The 14,312-nt window shown below is 39.9% G+C and overlaps 1 protein-coding gene and 1 long non-coding RNA gene across 2 annotated transcripts; both read right to left on the reverse strand.

Annotated features, from left to right (window-relative positions):
* Positions 1-561: 561 nt before the first annotated feature.
* On the reverse strand, positions 562-11,492 carry Tret1_30 (uncharacterized). The gene is made up of 12 exons (XM_011186523.3): positions 11,250-11,492; positions 10,427-10,656; positions 10,241-10,371; positions 9,803-10,155; positions 9,323-9,735; positions 9,063-9,261; positions 3,916-4,038; positions 3,464-3,693; positions 3,270-3,400; positions 2,840-3,198; positions 2,362-2,774; positions 562-860 (listed from the first exon to the last, which is right to left on the reverse strand). Exons 1-12 carry the CDS (start codon positions 11,317-11,319, stop codon positions 657-659), a joined length of 2,856 nt encoding a protein of 951 aa, XP_011184825.3. The 5' UTR covers positions 11,320-11,492; the 3' UTR covers positions 562-656.
* On the reverse strand, positions 966-2,355 carry LOC128921410 (uncharacterized). Its single transcript, XR_008470869.1, has 2 exons — positions 1,599-2,355; positions 966-1,543 (listed from the first exon to the last, which is right to left on the reverse strand). It is a non-coding gene; the product is annotated as an uncharacterized LOC128921410 (long non-coding RNA).
* Positions 11,493-14,312: the final 2,820 nt, after the last annotated feature.

A 14,312-nucleotide genomic window follows, 5' to 3' on the forward strand; every position in this document is an offset into this window, starting at 1 on the left:
TGATATTTGCGAATACAAAAGTTCCGTTAAGAGAGAATATTGAGAGCGAAAATTAAAAAGGTGCTAAAAAAGCTATCAATAGTAAGTGTTTTACTTCCCTATGTAGGTTTGATCCAATAAATGGAATATAGTACATATTTCTCATGAAAATGTATGTAATTTAACAAGTAATCTCATAAAATTTTTCTGGAGGAATCCGAGGAAGGGGAAGGCCTCCACTCCGTTGGAGGGATCAGGTGAAGAGCGACCTGCTTACACTTGGGATCTCCAACTGGCGCCGGACTGCGAGGGAAAGAGAGGAGTGACGCGCTATCAACGATTCGGCTGTAACCGGCTATACGGTTTCAACGCCAAACACATACATACAAGTGCTTTGAATTGAGCTTTCAAGATGAATAGGTCTAGATAAATAGGTATATCGCATAGTTCTCAAAACTATCGATAGTGGTGTATAAGTGTTAATTGTAAAGTTTATTGTCGATAGTTTTAGGTGTTACTAACAATCATTACAAACCACAGCTATTTTACATAGTGCGAGAGTATATTAATAGACAACAATAATTCAAGCAGTACCCGATTTTATTGCATATATTTTATATGTTGACTATTTATGTGCAAGATGAATCTTTAAATATAGACGAAATATTACTAAAATATTAATTCATTGCGTTCATAGATTTTCCTTTCGTTTCTGGTAAAAATATATACAGATATATAGTGGTAATCACACATATCGATGCCGAACTGTACATAGTAGTGGGTACTCCCAGTTCAAATAGGAAATATGGGTAGATCTTCAGTATGATGAATAGTAACAAACTAAATACAGTCATTGCCATTGGTAATGCCAGATTACGAATCTGTAAAAAATAATAATATCAGCAATAAGTCAAAGGTCAGCAAAGTAATATAATAATATTGTAACTTAAATTTTATGGCGAATGTTAAATGAAAGCTTTGCAAAATGAATGCTTGTTAGAAGCTCAAATCTGTATTATGTTCTTATCACAGCGACATATAATTACCTAAGTTAATTTTTGACAGGGTATAAGATATTAAAGTCGTGCTCTTTTTTCGGAATTTTCTAAATCTTTCACTTACACACACTTCACAGTTCTACGATGAGTGTTTACATGTACTACATAACAGACGAATTACGAATCAGTTTTGAACTGTATAAATTGCATGCATTCTCTTTCTACTACCAAAAGTTTTATATAGAATTCTTATGACATCCTCATATATTAGAATTAAGAGTATAGTTCGTGGCAGACATACGCTCAATGTTTCGCTGTATTCTGCTGAAGAGCGATTCCTGTCGAACTATCGGATTAGGGACTAAGCCCAGGTGTGGTATTGAACTCAGGTCCGAAGCCAGGTAGTTGCTCTCGACATCATATATTTAATTAAAACAAGTAAGGAAGGGCTAAGTTCGGGTGTAACTGAAAAAAAAATTAGAACCACTGAGGTCTTCATGTTCGCTATATGGGGCCTTGAAAATTTATGGTCCGATTTCGACGATTTTAAGAAGGTAGATGACACACTGTAAATGTAGTATTTGTGTAAAGTTCTGTTCTGATATCTTCACTAGTGCTTACTTTATACATATATTGTAAAGAACACGATTCAGATCGACTTCAAAGTTCTGGTCTGTGGGAAGTAGGCATGGTTGTGATCCGATTTGGACTATTTTCACAACATATCATTTGGAAGCTAGGAAGATATTATAAATCGAAGTTATGAGGTTAGATCCGATTTCTTTCATTTTTGGACTGCATAAGGTAGTACTGAAAAGAAACGACTCTAGAAGGTTTCCTTGATATAACTCAAGCAGTTTACGAGATATGTATAAAAAACTTAGTAAGGGCGGGGCCACGCCCACTTCCCCAAAAAAATTACATCCACATATGCCCCTCATAGTGCGATCTTTCATACCAAATTTTACTTCAATAGCTTAATTTATGGCTGAGTTATAGCTTTTTATATGTTTTCGGTTATTGCCATTTTGTGGACGTGGCAGTGGTCCGATTACGCCCATCTTCGAACTTAACCTTCTTATGGTGCCAAGAAATACGTCTTCTAAGTTTCATCAAGATATCTCAATTTTTACTTAAGTTACAGCTTGCATGGACGATCGGACTGACGGACGGACAGACAGACATCCGGATTTGAACTTTACTCGTCACCGTGATCATTTTGATATACATAACCGTATATCTAACACGTTTTGTTTTAGGAAATACAACCAACTGTTATGTGGACAAAACTATAATACTCTCGTAGCAACTTTATTGCTAGCAAGTATGTTGCGAGAGTATAAAATATGTTCTTATGGCGAAAAATCCGCTTAATACAACCCACCTTTGCCGGCAAGATTTCAACGAGAGTAATATAGAATGTGCCAAAAAGTCCACTAGCTGTTAGAAGGACCACAATCAACATAAAAACCAGTGGCGCCCAATAATACACCTTCAACATCTGGGCATCAGCTAGCTGGAGAAAGACGCCAAAAGCAATCATGCCAACTGCCATGCCTATTGTCGATAAAAATATAAGCGCTCTCCTGCCTATACGCTCCACCAGTACTGTGGCAATGCAACAGCCAATAATATGTGAGACGCCAACAATATTTGTGCAGAAGTACGGATCCATTACCGAACCAGAGGCGGCAAATATCGAGGTCATATAGTTGAGAAAAGCAAAACAGCCCGACAACTGATACAGAATGCACAGCACAGAACCGTGAGCAAACGCTTTGAGTGCAGATTTAGTCACTGTAAAAAAGTATGTAAAAACAAAGAATAAGAATATTTATGGAATCTCCTCCATGAATACTCACAAAAGTCGTATATTGTGATAGATTGGCTGGAGTCACCCTTTAAAATATTCGATTTCAGCTCTTCGAATTCACTTTCAACCCTTTGCGATGTTTCATTGCTTGGATCCAATGTACGATTGCTCTCATTTTCAATGCCGTTATAAAAATCAAAAGCGGCTTTGGCGGCTGCAATGTTATTGCTTTTGAGCAAGCTTTGTGGCGTCTCCGGAAAGAAGCACAGTGCTATTAAAAATACCGTTGGAAAGAACAATGCGATACAGGGTATTACATAGTAGTTGAATACGGTTGGCAGTACGAAACCCATTACAGTGCCACCACTGAGGAACACCATTCCCATGGACATAATAGCGCCACGTATGCTATAAAAAAGGAATTGGTTTAAGCCATACTCATATTAACAAATATTATTTAATAGTTTTCCACTGCTCACTCTTTGTTTAAAATTTCGCTTTGGAAAATCGATCCGATCACGAACAACCCACCACCAGTGACACCAGCAAGGAAGCGCCCTGCATATAGGTAGTCGATATTTTGTACAAAGTAAGCCAGTATCCAGAAAAGCTAATGAGAAGAACAATCGAATTAAGTAGTTGTTGGTAAAGTACAAGCAAGTATTTCACTTACCATATGCGGGAAAGCCAATATATACAAGTTAAATTTGCGTGGAAAGCGATTTATGGTTATCGCAAACAAAATGTTGCCAGTCAAAAAGCCAAAACCAAACATTGAACCAATCCAGGATATTTCTTGAACGGTAACAGAGAAACTTAACGGTGTTTCAGTTGATTGTATAATTTGTACAATGGGTGACAGCCATCCCGTGACGAAGCCATGCGCGAAATTCATAATTTGAACTGTGATGCGAAATGAAAAAAGAAAATTTAGTGAAAGATATCATGAGGCTAGGATCTATGGCTGATCCTCAAAAAGGAGGTCACATATAGAAAACCCTCAGGGACCGTGTGAAAACTAAAATTTCTCACTAGGAGGGGAGGATCGAATCTAAATACCGAATTACGTCAAGGTTTTATCTCCTCCACAATTTTAAAATTATCTTATTTTATAGCTAAACTTACATGTAAGCGCGCCTAATATCTGCATGCGATATTGTTTCCTTAAAATTATAAATTTATTCTCCAACATTTTGTCATTAATACGAACCGGGAAATATCGAAAAGTTGCGCAAAAATACTTTAAAATTTATATTTCACTTCACTTTCACAAGAGTGGCTGACCATCTGTTCATATCGTCTAGTAAATGTGCACTAGTTTAAACTACAAAAGGCAACTGAACTCAAAAAGTGATTCGAAGTCTAATATTTGCATTTTAAATTATATATCACCAGCTATCATCGTATTTATATAAATTACGCAACTTGGATGACATTATTTGCATGTGACTAATTAAAGAGCAATTATTAGATTTATAAATTTTTATTTTCACGACTGTGAGACCATAAACTTTTAGATGGTCGTATCATTTAAGTGCCCAGAGCAGATTTGCCATTTTGTTAAGTAAAGAGAGCCTTTGGTGAGATAGTGTCGATTCTTTAAAGCTAGAGCTTTCTAGATATGGTCCCATTGAACTGGACGCCAGTGACCGATGTACATCTTCTTCTTCTTATTGACTGGCGTAGACACTGCTTACGCGGTTATAGCCGAGTCCACAACAGCACGCCACTCGTCTCTACTTTTGGCAGTTTGGCTTCAATTGGTAATACCAAGTGAATACCAAGGTCCTTCTCCACCTGGTCTTCCATCGGAGTAGAAGTCTCCCTCTTCCTCGGCTTCCACCAGCTGGGGCACTTTCGTCCATTCGAAAAACATGACCTAGACAGCGATGTTTTTTTATTCGCTGAACTTTGTCTACGCCGTCATGCCCCATACGCTTCCTTATCCAGTCTGGAACAAGCAGAACTAACGGCGCCGGTGTTGTTTCCAATGATATCGATATCATCGGCGTACGTCAGTAGGTACACTCTTATAGAAGATTGTATCTTCTCTATTTAGCTTTGTAGCTTGTATTATTTTCTCTAGTATCAAGTTAAAGACGTCACACGATAGCGACTTCCTTGTCTGAAACCTCGTTTGGCATCCAAAGGCTCAGAGAGGTCCTTCCCGATCCTGACGGAGCTTTTGGTGTTGCTCAACGTTAGCTTACACAGCCGTATTAGTTTTGTAAGGATACTAAAAACAGATATAACGGCACAAAGGCAACTCCTTTTCGTGATGTCGAAAGCATCTTTAAAATCGACAAAGAGATGGTGTGTGTCGATCCTCTTTTCACGGGTCTTTTCCAAGATATGGCACATGGTGAAGATCTGGTCAGATGTAGATTTTCCAGGTCTAAAGCCACACTGATAAGGTCCAATCAGTTTGTTGATTGTGGGGTCTCCCTTTTTGTGGATTGGGCAGATTACAGATTATAGTCGGGCATGCTTTCTTCCGACCATATTCCGCAAAGAAGCTGATACATGCACCTTATCAGTTCTTCGCCTCCGTATTTGAATAGCTCGACCGGCAATTCATATACCGATACATATAGGCTCCAAATATTAAAGATTTCCATGATCATATTATTGCCAGCTATAAAGATTCTTTTCGGATCTTAGAAAATTTTAATGTTAAATCCAGTATTGTGTTCTTGTATGTATGTATGTGATTGGCGTTGCAACCGTTTAGCCGGTTATAGCCGAATCGACGATAGTGCGCCACCTCTCTCTCTCCTTCGCAGTTCGGCACCAGTTGGAGATCCCAAGTGTAACCAGGTCGCTCTCCACCTGGTCCCTCCAACGGAATGGAGGCCTTCCCCTTCCTCGGCTTCCTCCGGCGGGTACTGCATCGAACACTTTCAGGGCTGGAGTGTTTTCGTCCATTCGGACAACATGACCTAGCCAGCGTAGCCGCTGTCTTTTTATTCGCTGAACTATGTCAATGTCGTCGTATAACTCGTACAGCTCATCGTTCCATCGTCTGCGGTATTCGCCGTTGCCAATGTTCTGAGGACCATAAATCTTGCGCAAAATTTTCCTCTCGAAAACTCCTAGTGTCGTCTCATCTGATGTTGACATCGTCCAAGCTTCTGCACCGTAAAGCAGGACGGGAATGATAAGCGACTTGTAGAGCTTGATTTTGGTTCGTCGAGAGAGGACTTTACTCTTCAATTGCCTACTTAGTCCAAAGTAGCACCTGTTGGCAAGAGTTATTCTGCGCTGGATTTCGAGGCTGACATTGTTCGTGTTGTTGATGCTGGTTCCCAGGTATACGAAATTATCTACGACCTCGAAGTTATGACTGTCAACAGTGACGTGGGAGCCAAGACGCGAATGCGCCGACTGTTTGTTTGATGACAGGAGATATTTCGTCTTGTCCTCATTCACCTCCAGACCCATTCGCTTCGCCTCCTTATCCATGCGGGAAAAAGCAGAACAAACGGCGCGGTTGTTGCTTCCGATGATATCAATATCATCGGCGTACGCCAGGAGCTGTACACTCTTGTAGAAGATTGTACCTTCTCGGTTTAGTTCTGCAGCTCTTATAATTTTCTCAAGCATCAGGTTAAAGAAGTCGCACGATAGTGAGTCACCTTGTCTGAAACCTCGTTTGGTATCGAACGGCTCGGAGAGGTCCTTCCCAATCATGACGGAGCTTTTGGTGTTGCTCAACGTCAACTTACACAGCCGTATTAGCTTTGCGGGGATACCAAATTCAGACATTGCGGCATAAAGGCAGCTCCTTTTCGTGCTGTCGAAAGCAGCTTTAAAATCGACAAAAAGGTGGTGTGTGTCGATCCTCTTTTCACGGGTCTTCTCCAAGATTTGGCGCATGGTGAATATCTGGTCAGTTGTCGATTTTCCAGGTCTAAAGCCACACTGATAAGGTCCAATCAGTTTGTTGACGGTGGGCTTTAGTCTTTCACACAGTACGCTCGATAGAACCTTGTATGCGATATTTAGAAGGCTGATCCCACGGTAATTGGCGCAGATTGTGGGATCTCCCTTTTTATGGATTGGGCAGAGCACACTGAGATTCCAATCGTCAGGCATGCTTTCTTCCGACCATATTCTGCAAAGAAGCTGATGCATGCACCTTATCAGTTCTTCGCCGCCGTATTTGAATAGTTCTGCCGGTAATCTATCGGCCCCCGCTGCTTTGTTGTTCTTCAAGCGGGTAATTGCTATTCGAATTTCTTCATGGTCGGGTAATGGAACATCTGTTCCATCGTCATCGATTTGGGGATCGGGTTCGCCATCTCCTGGTGTTGTACTCTCACTGCCATTCAGCAGGTCGGAGAAGTGTTCCCTCCATAATCCCAGTATGCCCTGGACATCGGTTACCAGATTACCACCTTGGTCTCTACATGAGGATGCTCCGGTCTTGAAACCTTCGTTAAGTCGCTTCATTTTTTCATAAAATTTTCGAGCATTACCTCTGTCTGCCAGCTTCTCAAGCTCTTCGTACTCACGCATTTCGGCCTCTTTCTTTTTTTGTCTGCAGATGCGTCTCACTTCCCTCTTCAGCTCTCGGTATCTATCCCATCCCGCACGTGTTGTGGTCGTTTGCTACGTTGCGAGGTAGGCAGCCTGTTTTCTCTCCGCTGCGAGACGGCACTCCTCATCGTACCAGCTTGTTTTTTGTCGTTGCCGAAAACCAATTGTTTCGGCTGCAGCGGTACGCAGTGAGTTTGAGATGCCGTTCCACAGTTCCCTTATACCGAGATGCTGATGAGTGCTCTCAGAGAGCAGGAGTGCAAGTCGAGTAGAGTATTTGGTGGCTGTCTGTTGCGATTGCAGCTTTTCGACGTCGAACCTTCCTTGTGTTTGTAGACGGGCGTTCTTTGCTGCACAGAGGCGGGTGCGTATCTTCGCTGCGACCAGATAATGGTCCGAGTCTATATTTGGTCCTCGGAGCGTACGCACGTCTAAAACACAGGAGACATGTCTTCCGTCTATCACAACGTGATCGATTTGGTTCCGCGTGTTTCGATCAGGAGACAGCCAAGTAGCTTGATGTATTTTCTTATGCTGGAATCTGGTACTACAGACGACCATATTTCGGGCCCCAGCGAAGTCGATCAGCCTCAGGCCGTTTGGCGATGTTTCGTCATGGAGGCTGAATTTTCCGACTGTTGTGCCAAAGACACCTTCTTTACCCACCCTGGCGTTAAAATCACCAAGCACGACTTTTACATCGTGGCGGGGGCAGCGCTCATAGGTGCGTTCTAGGCGCTCATAGAAAGCATCTTTGGTCACATCGTCCTTCTCTTCCGTTAGGGCGTGGGCGCAAATCAGCGATATGTTGAAGAACCTCGCTTTGATGCGGATTGTGGCTAGACGTTCATCCACCGGGGTGAATGCCAGGACTCTGCGACGGAGTCTCTCTCCCACCACAAATCCAACACCAAATTTGCGCTCCTTTATATGGCCGCTGTAGTAGATGTCACAAGGACCCACCTTCTTCCGTCCTTGTCCCGTCCATCGCACTTCTTGGATGGCGGTGATGTCAGCCTTAAGTCGTATGAGGACATCAACCAGCTGGGCAGAGGCACCTTCCCAATTAAGGGTCCGGACATTCCAGGTGCATGCCCTTATATCATTATCCTTAAAACGTTTGCAGGGGTCGTCATCAAAAGGGGGGTGTCTCATCCGAGGCTTTCGTAGATTTTTCATTGGGGGGTGTTTTTATGTGGTGGGTCCCAAACCCTACACACAACCGCATAAGCGGGCTTCGCCTTCTCACTTTAGCTCGCCTTCAAACGGATGTCTGTTGGCTACCCAGAGGATACTTGGTCTAAAACCGGAAGTCGTGAGCTGCTTGAACCATGTGGAGAAGAATCGTTTCTGGCCACTCCCAAGTGAGTGACAATCAAAAACTTTCCTCACTGCGTGAACTTCTACACATGATCCCATCCTCTTAACTATTCATAATTATGGCACTTTGCAATGCTGCTTTCAATTTCAAAAGGAAACAATGAAATAAAAATATTTTATGGTGAAACATTTATGGTGAGGATAGTTATTATTATTTAGCGGGTAATTAGCGAAAATATTTACAAAACGAATTCAAAATGAATAGAGACAATATTCCGATGCCCGATATTAAAATAAAATCAGAGTTCAACACTTCAATGCTTTATTCTTTATTGTCCTAATTTTTTATTAGACATTAGACATGCAACGAGTCTCAATTTTTGTCCACGAAAATATGTTATATGCACGTTTCTAATCCTTATCCATTGATTTGCCTTTCGTCTCCGGAAGAAAGATGTACAGATAAATACCAGCAGCCACACAAACACTCGCACAGGAGTACATAGTAACGGTAATACCCAATTCAAATAGGAAAAATGGATACAACTTCAGTGTTATAAATACTAAAATGCTGTTAAATAACATACAAATAGATAAAGCCTGGACCCGTATCTAAAAACATCAAAAAATTGTTTATTGTATAAACCTATTCATAATCTCTTCTAACACCCACCTTTGCCGGGTGCATCTCCACGACGATGGTGAAAAATATACCAAAAACCCCATAGGAGGCCGTAAACACCACCAACATCATGAATACAATTGGTACCCAGTTGTAGGCGGCCTTCGTTTCTGCGTCGGTAAATTGTACGAATGCACCGAAACTGTACATGCCCGCCATCATGCCAACAGCCGATGATAGAAGCAGTGGTCGACGTCCGAAACGTTCCACCAACACCGTGGCCGACAGTGAGCCCAATATTTGTACGAATCCCATAACGATGGCGCTAACGTTTGGATCAATTGTCGAACCAGAGGCGGCAAATATATTCGCCATGTAGTTGATGATGGCAAAGCTACCAGACAGCTGATTCAGTAAGCACAAAATTGCGGCGGTGAAGAAATTGAATAACGTCGATCTGTTAACTAGTAAAATAAGAAAAGTAAATATTTTGGTAGATGGAAGTTGACCCATATTTGTGCTCCAACTTACAGAAGTCCCTGAGTGTAACAGGCGCTGAGAGACCTCCTAGCTCAATAGCTGTCTTCAGTTCTTTGAATTCACTAATTGCCACAGAGGGTTGCGTAGCAAAGCATTGCATTTTATCCTGTGGTTCAATATTTTTATAGAAGTTGAAGGACAACTTCGCCTCCTTCTCACGACCATGTTTCAATAAACACTGTGGAGTCTCTGGAAGGAACAAATTTCCCACGAGATAAATAATAGGCAGCACTACAATGATACAGGGTATTAAGTAGTAGTCGAGATAGGTGGCCAATATATAACCGGATAGCAAACCGGTGCTGAAGAACATCATAGCCATGGCTGTGAGGGCACCGCGTATGCTGAAATGGTATAAAGAAAGTTGGGGAAGAGAATAAGTCATTTAAATTAAAACACATTTTCGATTTCAATTTCGGAACAACTTACTCCTTATCGGTTATTTCACTTATATAGACCGGCACAACCAGAAAGATACCAGCACTAGCTAGTCCCGCACAAAAACGTCCTACATACAAATATTCAACACTTTGTACCAGGTAATTGAGTATCCAGAAAATCTAAAACATGTATATTCTTCTATGAAATGTTCTAAGTTGAGTTTTTTCTTTTTACCATATGGGGGAAAGCCAAAATGTACATATTCAGTTTGCGGCCAAAGTGATCCATGGTGAGTCCAAAGAATACATTTCCTGCTATGAAACCCAAACCAAAGGTGGAACCAATCCAAGAAGCGTCCTCGGTAGTAACTGGAAAATCTAACGGCGAAGCAGGAGACTGAAGAATATTTAATGTAGGTGAGAGCCAGCCTAAACCTGCAGCATGAGCGAAGGTCATAATATGTTCTAAGAAGAGAAACAGGAAATTGTTGGTATTATATTGTTATGAAAATGATATATTACAGGTACGTACATTAAACATGTTAATAGACACATAATAAAAACGATAGTTGATATCCCATATAACGGTTATATTCCAAACTACTAAGCTTAAGAATGGCTCTATTTGGAATAATGCCGTAATAGGTTTTTATACGAGCTCAAAATGTGGTAAAAGTTGAGCCTCTCGACCGGAGTTTATTCGAGCCATCCGTCGTGGCCACTTGCCCGAAATCATTTTTAAAACTTAGTGACAAACCCTTATCTTTATAATAACGCCAAATTCTTGGCCATAACAATAAATTATGTATAACCTGTAGGTAGTAACCTGCCACAAGAAGCTCCGCTAACCAAGCGCTGGTGAAAGACACCATGACGTTGCAACGCGCTGTCTAATTGAGAACGACAGTTTCATAAAAACAGTTAGACAAAGCTGTGGTGAAATTGCCAAGCATTCTCGGATTGTTGTACGCACTCGCAAACCTTTGGGAACAGTTTGTTCATTCTGTTCATAATAACTTGGAATTTAAAATACATACTATTTCACTACAAAAACTGACCTGTTAGGGTGGCGAGAATTTGTCTCCGATAGCGTTTATTGAAAATCGCCGATTTCGACTTCGCGTGCATTCTTGTGCTCTATATGTTATATAATTATTCAAGAAACTTAAAACATCCACAAATTCACATATGTATACTAGTGCATGTAAAGTCCGTACTCGTATGCGTGTCAATAGTTTAAAGACCGTTATTCGATTAGAAAATGAGAAATTGAACCGACGTGCTTCATTGCAAATAAATTCTACAACTGTCTGGTAACAAAAGTTTTTAGTTAAAATTTCTCGCTAATCTCAATTTAAACACACAGAATAGACTAACAACAAGGTATATAATTAGTATATCTGCAAATAGTATAATATAATATAGTTGATAAGAATGAGTTTTATGGCATCTCTATGTGATAAGTTCCTCATTTTTGACTGTGTAGAAGAGTAATCAACTCATCTTTCCAGCTAATTTTTTGTCTCACCTATCTTTCAATTTTCATAACCACATAAAACATTTTGTTCTGTGGTATTAATAACCCTATAGAAAACATTGTTTGTTACTACAGAAGAAGATAATAAATTTTCTGCAAAACTTTACTATTTTATTTATGGGAATACTCCCTGAGTTTTAACTAAGTTGTAGAAAAACCTCGTTCTATAATTACAGATATTACGTCGTCCGAAATACGAACGTGCGACTAACAGTATAATAGTCTCACACTCAACACTTGAGCTTAATTGATACGGTAGAAATTGTGAAATATGCAGCCTCATGAAAATTGTTTATTGTATATTATCTCAGTTATGTGAGCAAATAAATAGTAAGCTTTTAAGTCCATATAATGGAAGCACTAATTATTACTCACCACGGCATAGAAATCTGAAGAGGTACACTGATCATAACATGATGTAAATAAGCCTAAACTAATCTATGTTCATATTTGTAAATCAACGAAACATCTGTCTTGAGTTTTTTAAAAAGTCAAAATATGCATATCTATACTAACGGGTGATTTTTTTGAGGTTAGGATTTTCATGCATTAGTATTTGACAGATCACGTGGGATTTCAGACATGGTGTCAAAGAGAAAGATGCTCAGTATGCTTTGACATTTCATCATGAATAGACTTACTAACGAGCAACGCTTGCAAATCATTGAATTTTATTACCAAAATCAGTGTTCGGTTCGAAATGTGTTTCGCGCTTTACGTCCGATTTATGGTCTACATAATCGACCAAGTGAGCAAACAAATTTTGTTCAGCGATGAGGCTCATTTCTGGTTGAATGGCTACGTAAATAAGCAAAATTGCCGCATTTGGGGTGAAGAGCAACCAGAAGCCGTTCAAGAACTGCCCATGCATCCCGAAAAATGCACTGTTTGGTGTGGTTTGTACGCTGGTGGAATCATTGGACCGTATTTTTTCAAAGATGCTGTTGGACGCAACGTTACGGTGAATGGCGATCGCTATCGTTCGATGCTAACAAACTTTTTGTTGCCAAAAATGGAAGAACTGAACTTGGTTGACATGTGGTTTCAACAAGATGGCGCTACATGCCACACAGCTCGCGATTCTATGGCCATTTTGAGGGAAAACTTCGGAGAACAATTCATCTCAAGAAATGGACCCGTAAGTTGGCCACCAAGATCATGCGATTTAACGCCTTTAGACTATTTTTTGTGGGGCTACGTCAAGTCTAAAGTCTACAGAAATAAGCCAGCAACTATTCCAGCTTTGGAAGACAACATTTCCGAAGAAATTCGGGCTATTCCGGCCGAAATGCTCGAAAAAGTTGCCCAAAATTGGACTTTCCGAATGGACCACCTAAGACGCAGCCGCGGTCAACATTTAAATGAAATTATCTTCAAAAAAAATGTCATGAACCAATCTAACGTTTCAAATAAAGAACCGATGAGATTTTGCAAATTTTATGCGTTTTTTTTTTAAAAAAAGTTATCAAGCTCTTAAAAAATCACCCTTTACAATTATAAAGAGGAAAGATTTGTATGTATGTTTGTATTGAATAAAGCTACATTCACCCAGAGTGACATAAGATATATTTATTGCTAGAATCTCAACTTTCTTGAAATAGTTCCCAGGTGAGGCTATTAAAAATACTCTGTGATGGAGAATCTGAAACTGAAAATCGTCTTGCAAGTCATTCTCTTCGCATCGCAATCGCGAGCCAGAGAGTCGAGTAACGAATGCTCGTACCAGTTGCTCGTAGCTGTAGCTCGTAATTTTGCTGAACAAAATTTCAAAACCTCCCAAGTACGCCTTTGAGAGTCGGGTACAGAGAGTATGCAGCGGCTTAAAGAACAAAATATTAGAAATATACAAGGTCACACTAGGGCGTCGAACTCTGAGCGTGCCCAATGCCTTCCTAATCAGAGAGAAAGACAACGGTCACAAAAGACTAGAGGTCGTAATCAAATTATAGCTCATTGAAAATAAAATATAATTTAATGTTCGAATTTTCCTCATTTTACTTTTTTTGAATGAACCCACGCAAAAAATGGCAAGTACATACACATATGTTTAAGCCCGTGCAAAGCCGGAGTGGTCTGCTAGTGTATATATGAATATTTAAAACTTAATGACTATTATTTATGTCTTACCTATTATATAGTATCCAGAACAAACCCAATATGGCAACTTAAATTCAAACATTTTCAATATAAGTCTACACCTTCTGGGTGCACTACATATCAAATATGATAATCCCTTTCTGGTTGATTTTATACAATATAACTCGCTTTACTGTATGGTTTGATGTCAAAAAATTATGAAAATTCTCAACAATTACCATACCAAATGTCAACATGCTTAATCTTCGGTTTAGCTTAATAAAAAACTATATCAAGAAAGATTTACATCTGGAAACACTTTGTATCAACCCCTCTATCGTTTCTCGGTGAATTTGATTTAAAATAAAATGAAATGAAATAAAAAGATTCGATTGTAAATATAACACAAATCACAGAAAAGAGCAAAGAGCAAAATAACGTATGTATAAATGTAAATACATATATAATTTATGACATAACAATATCATGAATAGTTAGTTTCCTTTTC

Source organism: Zeugodacus cucurbitae, chromosome 2 (assembly GCF_028554725.1).
Source record: "Zeugodacus cucurbitae isolate PBARC_wt_2022May chromosome 2, idZeuCucr1.2, whole genome shotgun sequence".
NCBI classification, from domain to species: Eukaryota; Metazoa; Arthropoda; class Insecta; order Diptera; family Tephritidae; genus Zeugodacus; species Zeugodacus cucurbitae.